At 43.0% G+C, this 16,640-nt stretch overlaps 1 protein-coding gene and 1 pseudogene across 3 annotated transcripts in view; one reads left to right on the forward strand and one right to left on the reverse strand.

The window, feature by feature from the left end:
• The first annotated feature begins 10,535 nt into the window (after positions 1 to 10,535).
• PPTC7 (protein phosphatase targeting COQ7) overlaps positions 10,536 to 16,640 on the forward strand; it is a 40,333-nt gene continuing 34,228 nt past the window's right edge. For all 3 annotated transcript variants that reach the window (XR_005831749.1, XM_040619936.1, XM_040619935.1), the window contains exon 1: positions 10,536 to 11,048. Coding sequence is in view for 2 of the 3 variants with exons in the window: in XM_040619936.1 (XP_040475870.1) it covers positions 10,826 to 11,048 (223 nt within the window). In the remaining variant the exon portion in view is untranslated. The remainder of the gene's footprint in view (positions 11,049 to 16,640) is intronic.
• On the reverse strand, positions 12,204 to 12,345 carry LOC121100079 (annotated as a pseudogene).

The raw sequence follows: 16,640 nt of genomic DNA on the forward strand, positions 1-16,640 counted from the left end.
TTCTCAAAACACTCTCTGACCCAGCTGTTTCCTCTTTAACAAGTGGAATAAATTTTTCACATGTGTTTATCCTCTTTGAATGAGTCATGTTGTAACTTTTGACATTGTTGTTTGTTATACTTTTGTTGTTCCCCAGTAATTAGTAAAATCCATTACCTTAGAGCTCTGTGTTATCATGGAGGGTACTAAAGAAAGAACTTAGGAATTGCATTCTAATCTGTTGTCAAACTCAGAGGAGAGAAACCCTCTGGTAGGGACAGAGATTTTATGACTTTGGCAAGGAATTTTTTTTAAAGCCCGTATCATTCCTCCCCCCGATTCCCCTTGGCACGAATAAGGTACAATTCTTTATATTTCCAAACAATAGATTATGGGAGGATTCATTCTATCTTACCCAGTCTCAAGCAATCTCTAGGATCTCACTTCCACATTTTAGTCCTGAAATCCTGGCCTCCTCAAATCCATTTTTTTAAAAACAAGTTCCTCACCAAGCTGTTATGAACTGAATGATGACATCCCTCAAAATTCATATGTTAAAGCCCTAATCCCCAATGTGACTGTAATTAGAGATAGGGTTTTTAAGAGATAAAGTTAAATGAGGTCATAAGGATGGGGATTATGGATGAGGTCATAGGCAAGCCAGAAAGAGAGGCCTCAGAAGAACCCAACCACCCTAGCACCCTGATCTCAGACTTCCAGAACTGTGAGAAAATAATTGTCTGTTGTTTAAGCTACCCACTTTATGGTATTTTGTTATGACAGCCCAAGCTAAGACCTGGCCAAACCTATTCCCACCCCAGGACATTTGCACTGGCTCTTCCCTGTGCCTGGAATGCCCTTCCTCCAGAACTATGAATGGTTGGCTGTTTTTTCTCAACTTTTTATTTAGATTTCAGATCAAATGACACCTTTCAGAGTGGCCTTCTCTGCCCACCCTAATGGAGCCTCCCCACTGGAGTCATTTACCTGATCACTAGTGAGATCAGTTATCTCTTCACATGTCTATTGGACAATTGGGTTTTGTCTTCAGAAATGCCCTTGTTAAAAGATAAACTGAGGCATGTCAAAAATTTTAGGAGTTTACTTAAGCACAAATCCATCTGAGGGAGTGCCAAATCAGAAGTGGCTAGGAGTATTCTACCAATAGGAGCTAGGAGCAGGACTTCCAGAGAAGACCAGGAAGCAAAGGAAGGAAATAACTTGACTGGCTGTACCTTAAGTGATTGCCTTATGTGAGAGAGCCCAGTTGACTGTTTGTGACAGGTTGTCCTCAGGTTTGAATTTCTTAACCTTGAGGCATTTACAGGCTTAGCTTTGGGTTTGCTTATGTAGGCTGTTAGGGCACTAAGCCACCTCACTCCAACAGCCTCTATGTTTCATTAATTTAACACCCTGTTGGTCATTTTTCATATTTTTCTACTTTTCTATTGAGTTCCTTTTCTTTATCAGTGTGAAGAAGTTCTTTATTCTGGATACTAATCCTTTTTGACTTTATGCATTGCAAATATCTTCTCTCAGTCTGTGGCTTATCTTTTTTCAAAAAAATATTTTAGGGGCGCCTGGGTGGCACAGCGGTTAAGCGTCTGCCTTCTGCTCAGGGCGTGATCCTGGCGTTCTGGGATTGAGCCCCACATCAGGCTCCTCTGCTGGGAGCCTGCTTCTTCCTCTCCCACTCCCCCTGCCTGTGTTCCCTCTCTCGCTGTTCCCTCTGTCTCTGTCAAATAAATAAATAAAAAATCTTTTAAAAAAATATTTTAATGATGCCTTTTGTTGTGCAGAAGCTTTTTAAAATGTTATCTGTGGTAAAATACGCATAACATAAATTTTAAGATGCCCTTTTTAAGAGTAAGGTCAGTGGTGTTGACTACAATCAAATTGTTCTATTGCCATCACCACCGTCCATCTCTAGAACTCATTTCATCTTGCAAAACTGAAACTCCATATACATGAAAAGATAACTCTCCATTCCCTCTACGCTTCAGTCCACAGCAACCACCATTCTACCTTCTGTCTCCATAAATGTGACTATTCTACGTATCTAAGTGGGATCCTATTATATTTACCTTTTTGTGTCTGGCTTATTCCACTTAGCATAATGTCTTCAAAATTCATCCATGTTTGAGGAGACATCAGAATATCCTTCCTTTCTAAGGCTGACTAATATTTCATTGCATGGCTAGACCACACTTTGTGTATCTGTTCATCCGTGGCTGAACACTTGGGTTGTTCCTCCTTTTGGCTATTATGAATAATACAGCGATGAACATGGATGTACAGATAACTGTTCAAGTTCCAGCTTTCAGTTCTTTGGGGTATATGCCCAGAAGTGGAATTGCGGGACCATATGGTAATTCTGTGTTTAATTTCCGAGGAACCGTCATACTGATTTCCACAGCAGGTACACCAGTTTACATTCCCACCAACAGTGCACAAGGGTTCCAAATTCTCCACCTCCTTGGTAACATTTGTTATTTTCTGATTTATATTATTATTACTATAATAAAAACTTATTATTATTTTATAGTAACCATCCTAATGTGTGTGAGGTGCTGTCTCTGTGGTTTGGATTTTCATATCCCTCATGATTAGTGATGTTGAGCATCTTTGCCTGTGCTTATTGGCCATTTGTGTATCTTCTTTGAAATTTCTATTCAAGTCCTTTGCCCATTTTTTATCCTCTTTTTTTTTTTCTGTTGTTGTTGAGTTGTGAGAGGTTTTTTTTTTTATATATTCTGGATACTAACTCCTTATCAGATCTATCACTTGCATATATTTTCTCCCATTCTATGATTGCCTTTTCACTCTGTTGATTACGATCTTTGATGAACAGAAGTTTTAAATTTTGATTTAGTCTGATTTATCTATTTTTTCTTCTGTTGCCTGTGCTTTTGGAGTCATAGCCAAAAATCACTGCCAAATCCAATGTCATGAAGCTTCTCCTCTATATTTTCTTCTAAGGGTTTTATAGTTTTAGTTCTCGTGTATAGGCCTTTGATTCATTTTGAGGAACTTTTAACATTTAACACAATCAAACTGATCAAAATTTTTCTTAACAATGTGTACATTTTTATTACTATTGAAGCCATCATTTCTTATCCCACTATTCTGTATTTCTTTCTAAAAGCTTTAAAGATTTGCTTTTGACCCCTGGAATTTACTCTTGTATATTGTGTGAGTTAGGGGTCCAGTTAAGTTTTTCCTCCCCAGAGGGATAACCAATGTCCTCACACCATTTAAAAATATTTTTATTTTTTATATAAATAAATAAATAAATAAATAAATAAATAAATAAATAAATAACTTTCCCCCCAGGGCTCCTGGCTGGCTAGGTCAGTGGAGTGTGTGACTCTTGATCTCAGGGTTGTGGGTTCAAGTCCCATGTTGGGTGTAGAGATTACTTAAAAATAAAATCTTTTAAGATAATAATAATAGAGGCACATGGATGTCTCAGTCGGTTGAGCAGCGAACTCTTGGTTTCAGCTTGGGTCGCGGTCTTGGGGTCATTGGATGGAGCCCTGCATGGGGCTCTGCACTCAGTTCGGAGTCTCTGCTCCTCTCCTGCTTACACTCTCCCTCTCTCTATTTCTTTCTCTACAATGAATGAATAAATCTTTAAAAAATCATCATCATCATCATAATTTTTCACATTAATCTGTAATATTACCTTGGCTTCCTCTCAAGTTTCCATAGATACGTGAGTCTCTTCTCCCTCTTAATATCTGCCTAGCTGAGCCTTCAAAAACTCATTTTCCTTTCATATCTGTCTGGTCGGTCTACTAAGATCATGGTTCTAGCCTTAAAAAAAAAAATCCCAGACTTCCCCCACCCGGTTTAGTGAGCCAATCCCTTATGTGTCTTTCATTCTTCCCCTATTTCCGTTCTGCAGCACGACAGAAGCATATTTAAAAACAACAACAACAACAACCTCACCCCTCCCTGATTTCCTCAGCAAACCTGTTTCCCAGAGACAAAGTCTTCTGGGCATAAGCTTCATTAACTGCCTTCTTAGCTGTTAGGTTTTCGTTAGCTTTCTTTACCTCAACCCATAAAGAAACATTATCTCCTGTTTAATAAGGGTCCTATTCTTTTCATTTGTTTTCATTAATAAAATACACCCCCATTCTGTGGGTAAAGTCAGAGTCTGAGCTCTCTAAAACCAAGGCCATTATCAAGGTTTATGCAATTAACAAATCGAAGCCATCCTGGGATCACAGTGGTGAAATAAGCCTTTCCAGCGTGTGACAAACCAAATGTTAAGAAGTCAGCCCCTCCATGGGTCTGGCTCATGGCCCCAAAGGAAGCTCACAATAACTTACAGAAGAACGGATTTGAGGTTGTTGACTTTGTGGCATCCACCTACACCCTGTGTTTGTGCTGCAGGGAGGCTACAATCTCACAAAGAGCTCTGCGGACCCTGTATAATTTGGCTGCCTTTGCTATTTTAAAGTCTAGCCTAAAGTTTTGCTGAAAGATGTACTACGAGAAGCAAAAACCTGTCCACCAGAGCCAACAGTTTGGAGGCTAAAGTTCTGCCTTCTTTAAGGTAAGCCTTTCCCAGGACAAAAAGATTTTTTTCCCCAGTGACCTAATCCCTGTCCCTGCCACCTGCTGAGGTCAAAGCTGTGCTCACACGGCTTAGGTCAAGGCCTGCCCAAGAAGCCCTTGTACTTAGGCCCCTGCCAAACAACTGTAGCTGTCACAAAATACCCAGGTCAAAACCCACTTGACCCACAATTACCTTTGAGCCTAGAGCCCTGACTGCATCAGAAACTTGATCTCCGTGTGCTATTTTAGCCCCCAAATGTCAGTCCTCATGCCTGCCTCTCAAAGCTTTCGGAAGAGAAAATGAACACGTTGGCAGTAAATGTATGGGGTGATCATTAATTAGACCCTTCTCAGCCTTTCCAAATTCTAAACCCACTGAGAAGTAGATGTATGAATCAGGCAGCCCGGGCTCAAAAGTATCAGCTTTATGGATAAGGCTGATTGGAGATCATGGCTTCTGTGTGCACTCAGTTCCCCCTCTGGATTACATTGATTCACCTGATTACAGGCTGGATTACTGCAAGCCTCCTCCATAGGGACAAGCCTTCCATGTTGGAGGAGGAAACATGAGTTCCCCAAGGTCAGACCACAGAAAGAAAGAAAAAAGAGAAAGGGACTGGGCCGCACGCTCAGCATCTTCCCCCAAACCCACTAATCAGACAAAGCACTCCTCATCTCCTCATCCCACGGAGGTTCAGAAGGAAGAGCTCAGAAGTTTGCCTTCACTAGTTTTTCTAATGAGGACTGGGAACGCCTCCTCCTCTATGTGAATAAGCAGAGGATAAGTTCCCTTCTCACAGCTGCCTTTGGTTTGGGGACTTATTCTTGGTTCAATAAATGTAACCATGGTACCTGGGTCACATGATGTGCTTGTCAGGATTCACAGTATTGCAAGCCAAACTCAAGACTGAAGCAAAACAGGGAAATAATAGGAGCTCAGGGACTGTTACTTTTTCAAGTAAAGCTGGATTCAGGGGGGTGCTCAATGTCACCAGGCCTCTGTTTCTTACCATCTGTAGGCTCTGCATCTCTTTGCTTTGCCTTTCTTCTCAGGCTAGCTCCTCCTAAGTAGTGGCAAAATGGCCATCAGCAGCTCCAGGCTTGCGTTCCACCAGCTTACAAACTAATCCTGGTGAGAATTTCTCCTTCGTAACACTTCCCCAAAATTGCATAGTGGAATTTCATTGGCCTATCTTGGGTCATGTGCCTTCATGCTGGACCAATCACTGTGACCAAGAGAATGCAGTGCTCTGATTGGTCAGACCTGGGTCATGTGTCCTCCTCTGGTCCAGTTCCACCCCGTCTACCTAAACCAAGGGGTGCTGGATTATACCTCCAAGGAAAATCAAAATACTATTATCAGAGAATGGGGGGAATGGATTCTAGATGGGAAAAACATGACCATCACACACGAGGCAAAGCAAGGTAAGTTCAATGAAAAGAACAGCCTATGGCTAATTCTATCAAAAGGGCTTTACAGGGCAGTCACCAAGAGTTTCCTGAATGCCTCTCTAGTTCAGCCCAGCTCCATCCATTAGCTTCATGTGGGATGAACATGTTACTTGCTCCCTTTCTTCAGCTGTAGAATAAGTTGTGTGTTCTATGTGATCTCTAAAGTTCTTTTATTCAACAACATCCCCTTACTAGATTTATTTAGGACCTGTACTTCCCTGGCACTGTTCTGGAGACTTGAGATAAAGTAGTGAATAAAATGGACAAAATCCCCTGCTCTGGGAGAACTTACATTTTAGTCAGGGAGGAGCCAAACAGTTAACAAAATAAGTCCTACATACTATGGAAGAAACAGCAGGTGAGACTGTTGGGTAGTCACATGATGCGGTAGTCAGAGCAGATGATACAGGTAAAGCACATGGCAAGAGCTCAGCCTATGGTGTCTCTTGCTCTCACTCTCATTCATCATCTTCTCATCACTGTTGTTTATTATTTTATTATAATTGTATTATTTATTACTTTATTATTGTCACTGGCATATTAAAAGCATTTGGTGACCCCTTGGTATTTCCAGCTTAATGCATGCAAGCTTAGCATATAAGGCCCTCTGCAATAGTTCCTAAACTGTTTTTTAATTTGAGATGTAATTCGCATACTATAATTTTTGCCCTTTCAAGTGTACGGTTCAATGCTTTTTGTATATTTATAAGGTTGTGCAACCATCACTGCTATCTAATTCCAGAACATTTTCATTACCCCAAAAAGAAACTCCACACCCATTAACAGTCACTTCCCATTCCCCCAGCCTCTGGCAACCACTAATCCACTTTCTGTCTCCATGGGTTTGCCTATTCCAGACATTTCATCTAAATAGAAGCGCACAACATGCGGTCTTGGGGGGACTGGTTTCCTTAATCGGGCGTCGTGTTTTCAGGCGTAATCCATGTTGAGGCCTGTGTCACTGCTTCACTCCCTTTTATGGCCGAATAGTTCCTAGACTACTTTCCAACCCTGTTTCTCATTATTCTTCATTCAAATTCTAAGGTGGGGCTACGCTGGACTCCTTATTCCTCTCCAATCACACTCTGCATTTGTTTAGTTTCTATTCCTTCCTCTCGGACTGGCCATCCCCCTGTCCCCTCTCCTCAGACCTCTCTTTGTGCATTCAGGCCTTTCACAAATGTCACGCCTCTCACAAATGTCACATCTTCATGAAGTGCCCTGAGTGTTCTCCCACCCCAACAGGTCCCATTTCTCCTCCCTATGCTCCTTTTTTATTTCAACAGATGATGCCTGTTTCATATATATATATATATTCCTACAGTCCTAACTAGGGGGTGAGGTGTGCTATGGGCATCTAGTAGGCAGAGCCCAAGGATGCTGCGAAGCCCCCTCCAATGCACAGGACAGCCCCTCACGATAAAAAATTATCTGGCCTCGAATGTCAGTAGTGCCAAGGTTGAGGAACATCGCTGTAAACTAATTAGTGCTCCTTTTGAATAGGTTAGCAAAAAGAAATTAGGAGAGATCAGTGCACCACTCTGGCAGAAAATCATATTAGGGAATTTTTGTTTTCTTTTTTTAGGAGCTGGGGGTGACTCCAGCGCAAAACTCTTTCCTAATGCCACAGAGGTGCCCTGGGAGCACAGAGGGTATTTTCACCACTTGTTCGCCTTTGAGAGTGACAGCTGACCTCCCAGGAATCTTTGAAGTGCTAGGAATGTAATTCTGTTAAGGAAGAAAACTCTTAGGGCTTTTAAAATCTATCAAAATGTCAAAACGGAATTGTGTTTCTGGGGGAGGGCAGGGAAAGGTGTTTTTTTGAAAGTACCCTCTTCTGACTTCCCCACGATGGCAAAACTTTTCAGATCTGTCTCTGGAATAAATGATTCAAGGGAACCTGAGGCCCTGTTTTTCCTCTCCTTTCCAAAAACTGCAAAGGAGCTTTAAGAAAGGGTTCTGTTCACATTGTGCTCCGGTGAACAACTCGTTTGCGGGAAACTCAAGGCACCGGTATCATTTAACTGAAAACAGCAGCCCCATCAGAGCAGAGGTTACCAGCTTCAGAGTCACATCTTATGTTCCTGTTCATCTCATCCGACCGGTTCTTGTGAGTGACACGAAAATTAGATAATATATGCCCTGAAAATGAAAGGTAAGAGCAGTCTGACGAAGTTTGATGAGGCAAGGAATAGGGGTTGACATGCTATTTTAAAAAGTTTGTCCTTGGGGTAGAATTACCTGACAGCCTGGCTGGGATTTGGTAGTGGTGTGTGTGCTTGAAAGAACAACCTTTAGCACAACTGGCATAGACATAAATGCCAAGCGGAGGATCCGCAAGGCTCCACCCCCTCTTCTGGGCACTTGCCAATTCTTGTGGGTCATAAAAAACAGCAAGGTGTGACTGCGATCTTGGAATCGCCTTATCTTTTATCCAGTAAATGAACTTTTTCTTAGTCTACATATTTGACAAAATGCCACTCACTATGCAAAGTGATTTATTCAGTCCAATTTTTATGAAAACCTTTAAGGATAGAAACATGTAGAGCACTTGGCGCACGGTCGAACACAGAAGTGTTTAATGATGGTGGTAATTAGGATAAGGGAACAATGCACTTCGACTGAATGTTTGGCAGGACTTTAGATATGTCAAGAAAGGTATAAAAAAGAATCATTTAAAGAATGAAATGGGAATCCCCAGAGTAACTACACTTCTGTGAAAAGTGAACTGGAGGGCGCCTGGGTGGCTCAGTTGGTTAAGCAACTGCCTTTGGCTCAGGTCATGATCCTGGAGTCCTGGAATCCCGCATCGCATCTGGCTCCCTGCTCAGCGGAAAGTCTGCTTCTCCCTCTGACCCTCCCCCCTCTCGTGCTCTTTCTCTCTCTCTCTCTCAAATAAATAAATAAAATCTTTTTTTTTTAATAAAGTGAACTGGAAAAGGACCAATACATCTGGGTTATAAATATTTGTTTTAATAAAACTAAAGATTATTCTAAATTGGATTACTTGTCTCAAATCTCAGTTTTCTTTTATTTGTAGCTAGTCTTCATTCACTCATTCTTTTATTCAACAAATATGACTTTTTATATTATTTATGGTTCCTATTCAGTTATTCCTTCTTTTATTCAACATGCATTTACAAACTGCCTTACTATGTGCTAGGCAGTACACTGGATTCTAAAAATACAATGGCAAATGATTCTTGCTCTTGGAGAGTTTAGGATCTAGTGAACTATTCATTCATTCTTTCATTCATTTACTAAAGTATCTACTGTGTGCCATATGTTCTGGGCATACAGCAACAAAAGACATAGGACCCTGAGATAACAAAATTACATTCTAGTGAGTAGAAGGAAGAGCAAGAGCATAGGCCCTGAAGCATCTGTGAGCATGGCTAGAGCCCACTTAGTGAACGGGACATGGCACCAAATGAGATGGAGAGGTATGCAGGGGCTAGATTATGTATAGACCCAGAGGCATGGTATGTAATCTGTACATTCATACATGCATACAAACAAATTACACATATTTGGTGAGCTAATCTTTCCATTAGATTACAAACTCCCTGTTAAATTTAGTTATTTAACCTAAATAATTTCAGAGAAAGTGTGTTAATAATCATACTCAAAATCTGGAGAAGGCTACTGTGATGTCTTTGTTAGGGATGGGCTGAGTGCTTAACACAAAAAAGTAGAGGAACTGCCTTGCTTGCCAGGGGCTGTCCTTCTGAAGAGAAGAGGTGTCAGTGTGGAAGGAGAGAGCAAGGGGCCTCGTCTTTGGCACTGCGTGACCTGTCTGGGCACCCAAGCCACAGGTCAGAAAACCTGCTTAGACAGGTGGACCCTCAAGAAATTTAAGATTTGGGGCAAAGAAATTTGGGGCCTGGAATTGTTTATCCCTAAATTGGCAGAACCATTTGCAAAGTCTGAAACACTTCCATATGGTATATCTATAATGGCCATTTCTGTATCTCCATCACTATCCCCCTGTTCACCCCACCCCCGCCATCTAATAGAGACAGTAATATCTCCTCGAATTTTCCTAAATATGTAAAACGGCTCTTCTTTCCAGATTGCTGCCTCGTAGCCCTTCCAGTATATAAATTCTGGAGATGTCACTCGAGTTCTGTACTTCATTTTCTTAATGTATGTACTGCAGAGTAATACTACATGATCTGACCCTAGTTTCTTTTGAGTTTTTCTTTGAAGGGATGGTGGCGTTATTTAAAACAATAGCCTTTAAAATATATGGTTAAAACAGGGAGGAAACTTTCAAGCCGCCCATCTGTAATTTTCGATAACTTAATTCAGGTCCCGCATGTGGGGGATATCCTCCTAGGTCCTAGAAGCTAAACCGTGAAGTAAACAGAGACTACAGCTCCCAGGAGACATTGCGTCCACACCCTCTGCGCACGCTCGACCTCGGAGACTGCAGAAGGCAAGGAGCCCGAGGGGGCGTGGCTTGGGCCTGAGCTGCGAGCTGTGGGCGGGGCTACAGGCGGGGCCATGGGGGGGGGCGGCGCTGCCGGCGCGGCCCGGAACACGCTAGTGGAGCGGAAGATGGCGGCGGCAGCGGTGGCTGCCGCCGGGACCCCACTTGGGCTGAGGCGGAGGAGCCGCCGGCTCTGACCTCGCTCTGGCTCCGGTCCGCGCAGTGGAGCGTGTGCGAGGCCCCGCGCGTCGGGCAGGGGCGGCGGCGGCGATTGTGCGCCGCCCTGAGGAGCGCCCCGGCGGCGGCGCTGCTGCGGCTGAGGAGAGAGCCGGCTCCGGGCCTCCGCGTCCTCCTGCTCCCCGGGCCCCCCGCCTCCTCGGGGGGGCGGCGGCGGCAATGTTCTCGGTCCTCTCGTACGGGCGGCTGGTGGCCCGCGCCGTTCTCGGCGGCCTCTCGCAGACCGACCCCAGGGCCGGTGGCGGCGGCGGCGGTGACTACGGGCTGGTGACGGCCGGCTGCGGCTTCGGCAAAGACTTCCGTAAGGGCCTTCTCAAGAAGGGCGCGTGCTACGGGGACGACGCGTGCTTCGTGGCCCGGCACCGTTCGGCAGACGTGCTCGGTGAGTCCCCGGCCTGGGTCCCCCGCCCCAGCCCCGGATCCGCCTCCTGGTGACTCCCCTGGTTGGGGCTTCCCCAGTTCTTCCCCCAGTTCCTCCGGGCGGTGAGAGGAGCCCGAGAGCCAGTAGTAGCTGTAGGGAGGGAGCACTTACTATGTGCCAGGCGCCGTGCCAAGCGCTCCAAGGTGCGTTTTCCATTGAAACAACCCCCATTTTAGAGATGAGGAAACTGAGCCGCAGAGCGGTCTAGCTCTGTGCTCAAGGTCACACAGCCTGACAATGTGACCAGTTTGTCCGAGTCCAAAACCGCACTGTTAGTCACTTGGCTGTGCCAGTCCCGACGACCTCGTCCCTTCCTCCGAGACACCTGCAGACTCCTAACCTCGCTCTTGTTCCCTCCCCGCCTCCTCCCTCTGCGTGCCCCGGAGATCTCTGATTCTTCGCGTGCTCCTGACACCACAGCCTGGTCACAGGCTGCGGGATCCAGAGCGGACTGACCGTAGTGAGCCCCAGACAGCCCAGCCGCATTCTTTCGCCGCCTCGATGGTGACCAGATCTCCATCCTTTTCGGAGTCTCGCAGGCGGTGGCGCTGGCCTGGTGAAAAAACCCTCGCAGTGCATTCTCCCAAACTGCTCTTGCCCACTTGAGGTCACTTGGGGTGGAAGAGAGTCTCCTTGACCCAAATAGAATGGTTGAACCTTCTTCAAACTGCAGCGAAGAAAGCCTTGAGAATTGGTGAAAGCATTTTCAGGCCACAGGTGCTTCCAAAGGCCTATTCCAGTAACACCTTTGGGGCTGAGAGACTAGCGTAAGAGCTTATAGAAAAGACTAAATATAATTCACAAGCAATCAGAAAGTTTACCATAATGTACCTCTTTGGAGATAATGTGTATGCCATAGAATCATATGCCATTAAATCTCCTTTAATGAGTAAAGCACTTCCTTTGAAATTGAAGGACATGCTGTCATTGAACTTGGGTTCAAATGTCACTTTGGTTTCACTTCTCAGGTGAGGTAGAGTTTTTGACTACTTTAAATTTCATATGCTGAGGCACAGTTTGGCATTGGAACAAATGGTCCTGTAACTTTTTATGACAATAATTATTTTTTAATTTGATCTCAGAATAACTGCCTATTATCTTTGTTTCTACTACATGTAGTGTTTGTGAACATGGTTACTGGAAAGGTTGTTCTCAGTTTAATTTATGAATAACCCCATTACCTGTGTTGAAAAAATCATTTAGTGTTTAGGCAACACTCTTACTACACTTGATCTTAGCCAAAAGGCCAAGAAGTGATTTTAGGCAACACTCTTGATGTTAACTTTAAGAGGGTCCGGGAGGATTTGGTAGTTGAAGGAACTTGTAGACAGAAATCCTACAAATTCACTTTGAAGTCAGCTTGACCCTGACTCAGTATCTTTTTTAAAGGGCTATCAGTAGCTGTCTTTTCCCATTACATTTAGAAGCTTCATTTAATGAGCTTCTGATCTGTGCTGCTTTTTCAAATTGGAGTCAGTGCAACAGGATAGGTGATAATGAGCCACTAACGTTCCCCCTTACAAATCTGCGTGCTGGCTTTTGTGAAAGATTTGCAATTTGATTAATGATTTGGGGACATTTTAATGAGTCAAGTCCCTATGCTTAAGCTTGATTTAAAAATTTTTGAAGGCGGGGCGCCTGGGTGGCACAGTGGTTAAGCGCCTGCCTTCGGCTCAGGGCGTGATCTCGGCGTTATGGGATCGAGCCCCACATCAGGCTCTTCAGCTATGAGCCTGCTTCTTCTCTCCCACTCCCCCTGCTTGTGTTCCCTCTCTCGCTGGCTGTCTCTATCTCTGTCAAATAAATAAATAAAATCTTTAAAAAAAAAATAAAAGTTCCCCCTTACAAATCTGCGTGCTGGCTTTTGGGAAAGGTTTGCAATTTGATTAATGATTTGGGGACATTTTAATGAGTCAAGTCCCTATGCTTAAGCTTGATTTAAAAATTTTTGAAGGCGGGGCGCCTGGGTGGCACAGTGGTTAAGCGTCTACCTTCGGCTCAGGGCGTGATCCTGGCGTTATGGGATCGAGCCCCACATCAGGCTCCTCCGCTATGAGCCTGCTTCTTCCTCTCCCACTCCCCCTGCCTATGTTCCCTCTCTCGCTGGCTGTCTCTATCTCTGTCAAATAAATAAATAAAATCTTTAAAAAATAAAAATAAAAATTTTTGAAGGCTATCTTCTTAATGAAGTGGGGTATTTATAAGGATATGGGGCATTTTGGTCAAATCCATTTTGAAAAAAGTATAAACCTACTATCTTGGCAGAAACCCTGCCAGATTTGGTGCTCAGCTTTGCCAGCCTGGCTCTGTGATATGTGGTTTTGGGCAAGAGCCTCTCAGCTAATTTTCCTCATCTAGACAGAGGATGAAGGGAATGGACTACCTGTCCTTAGGGACTTCTGACCATCAGATCATTTTTTCTTTTTGTTTTGAAAAAACCTCATCCTTTGTTATTTTGCATCTCAAGTAACAGCCATTACTTCCTATCGTATTCACATGGGTACCTTCAGTATATTTCTCCTGTTTTATATATGGCGCTAAACCAGTGGTTCTTTTCTTTCCTTGGTTCATGGCCTCAGGACTTCTGACTGCCCAAGGGCTCTCTCCCTGGAAAAATGTGCATGAAGACAAAATTTTTCATAGACATTCAGGCACTTCACTGACCTCACGAAGTCCATCTGTGTACCAGTTAAAGGTCCATCCACAGGGACTAGATTAAGAACCACAGCTCTGTAACCCCTCCAAAGGGAATGCTGCCAGGCATAACCATACAGGTGTTGCTTATGTGACCTAGGGGTGGTCTTTGGCCATATTTGACAAAGAGCCGTTTTGAAAGAGAAGGAATAAGAATGTGTGTGTGTTTGGTGTACAAATCAGGGTAGACAGGTTCTCTAGGACTGTCCTATTTGGAGGAGCTCTTCCAGAAAGCCATCTTGGGGGCCACCTCAAACAACTTCTGAGTGGGCATCATTTGATCTTTGGCTTCCACAAACCAGTTTGTGTGATGGTGACTTCTATTTTATTGACACTATCCCATCACAGGCAGGTCTGATTATTTCTTGCTGTGAAAGAGGTGAGGCATCTCAGCAGGTCCTTAGTAATGCTTTTTCTCTGGAAGTTGGAATTGTAAACTGAAAAGCATTAAAGGACTATGTTGAATAATGTTATGTTGAAACTCAATGCTTTGAACCTTCTAGTTCTACAGATAATTCATTTTCTTTGGGTTGACACTGTGTTGCTAAATATATATACAACTCCCTGTGCTCATCTACAACTCCTTGACTCTTTGGAATAAAAGCTGTTTATTTCTTTTTGTATTAGAGAAAACTGTTTTATTTCTTTAATTTAGAATTGAGCTGTTCTGTTAGTAGGCAGTGACTAAAAGTACTTGGTGCTTTACAGCATTTTTGTGGAATCCCCACTGGATTTCTTTTAGGAAAAACCAACTATGGTGGGTGTGGTGAGACATAGGAACCACTCCTATCCCCTGGAAAATTGGCAAAGGTGCTTTCTCTTTATTAGGTCCAACAGGAGTAAACCAATACCAGCAGGAGCTATGTACACTTTTTTCTTCTTCATTGTGGCTAATCCTGAGTTCTCTCATTACTCTATATGGCATGGATGTCTAAGTACACAAAAATATGAGAGCTGCCTAGTGTGTAATTGCTAGGCCTCCCACAGCTCTAAGCTGCTTAACAATAGAATCAAAGACTGTGAGAGTTTTAAGACTTAGAAACCTTGGCGTCCAGTGAGAAAATGGAGGCCTACAGAGGGTCAAGTGATTTCGCTAATGTTATTCCACTAGTTAATGGCAGAACTAGGACAAGCACCAAGACTGCCCATTACAATCCACTTTCCGTTGCATCACTAGTTAAGTTTTCTTGATAACACGGGTGAATTCAAAACCAGCCTCTTCAAGTACTGTTTGTCCTTATAATGCTTTTCCTGCTTAAGGGTGTGTATGTGAATATTTACAACTTCTGTATTCACACTATGACTCATAACTAAAATGCAACAAAAGCTCTGCATACTAAACCACAGTTTACTGAAACCACTTCTTTGAGAAATGGCAGCATGATCTATCCCATGTAAAATCTGACCTCTCAATAGAGTTGAAAAGTAATTCTTATAAAACTGCCAGATGTTTATTGAAGCTTGATTTAACTTAAAACCTTAAAGAGAAATGAAAATTTCATATTCTAGCCTTTGGGTATGATTTTGTTTGTGGCCAGGATTTTTGAAGTGTTTTTCTGAGTAATGAAATCTTAAAAGTAGTTGTCTTAAGGTATAAGGATTATGTGAACAATATAAGGATCAAAAGTATATTTAGGAAGTAAATAGATTAAGTAGAATTTTTTGTTTTCCAACAGTCTTGATAATTTTAATGTATTTGGTAGAACCTCGGTATCTGAGGGGCACCTGGGTAGCGCAGTCGTTAGGCATCTGCCTTCGGCTCAGGGTGTGATCCCGGCACTCCGGGATCGAGTCCCACATCGGGCTCCTCGGCTGGGAGCCTGCTTCTTCCTCTCCCACTCCCCCTGCTTGTGTTCTCTCTCTCGCTGGCTGTCTATCTCTGTCAAATAAATAAAAAAATAAAAAATCTTAAAAAAAAAAAGAACCTCGGTATCTGAAAGTGAGTTATCCTTTTAATAACAAAGTAGTCACATTTTGAGAGGGTGCATGTGTTTAGCATGTTTAGCCTTTGAAGAAGTCATCTTTGGAATTTCCCTCAGTAGATTTTAAGCTGTGTCAGGAAACTAGTCTCATTATTATATAGTCATAATTTTCTGAAAGTCAGATTTTAGCCTGATCTACCTCTTGATAGCAGACATGACCCTGGTTGAATTTTTAAAAATCGAGATATAGAATTCATCTGTCATAACATTTACCTTTTATTTTATTTATTTATTTTTTTTTTAAGATTTTTTTTTTTTATTATTTATTTATTCGACAGAGATAGAGACAGCCAGCGAGAGAGGGAACACAAGCAGGGGGAGTGAGAGAGGAGGAAGCAGGCTCATAGCGGAAGAGCCTGATGTGGGGCTCGATCCCGTAACGCCGGGATCATGCCCTGAGCCGAAGGCAGACGCCCAACCGCTGTGCCACCCAGGCGTCCCAACATTTACCTTTTAAAAGTAAAAAAAAAAAAAAAAAAAAAAAAAAAAAAAAAAAAAAATTTGGTGGCATTTAGTACATCCACAGGGTTGTGCAACCACCACCACTGACTAGTTCCAGAGCATATTCATCACCACAAAAGAAACCCCTATGCATTAGCGTTCAACCCCTGCAAAAAAGTATATACTGACTATAGATTTGCCTGTTTTTGGACATTTCATATAAATGGAATCATACAAACTGCAGCCTTTTGTATCTGGCTTTTTTCACTTAGTATATTTTAAGGTCCACCCACATTGTAGTTTGTATCAGTGCTTTTTTCCTTTTTAGGGCCGAATAATATTCCATTGTATGGATATACCATATTTTGTTTATCCATTCATCTATTAATGGACATTGGGTTGTTTCCACTTTTTAGCTTTTGTGAATAGTGCTGCT

The sequence above is a fragment of the Ursus maritimus genome, unplaced genomic scaffold (genome assembly GCF_017311325.1).
Source record: "Ursus maritimus isolate PB19 unplaced genomic scaffold, ASM1731132v1 scaffold_33, whole genome shotgun sequence".
Lineage (NCBI taxonomy): Eukaryota > Metazoa > Chordata > Mammalia > Carnivora > Ursidae > Ursus > Ursus maritimus.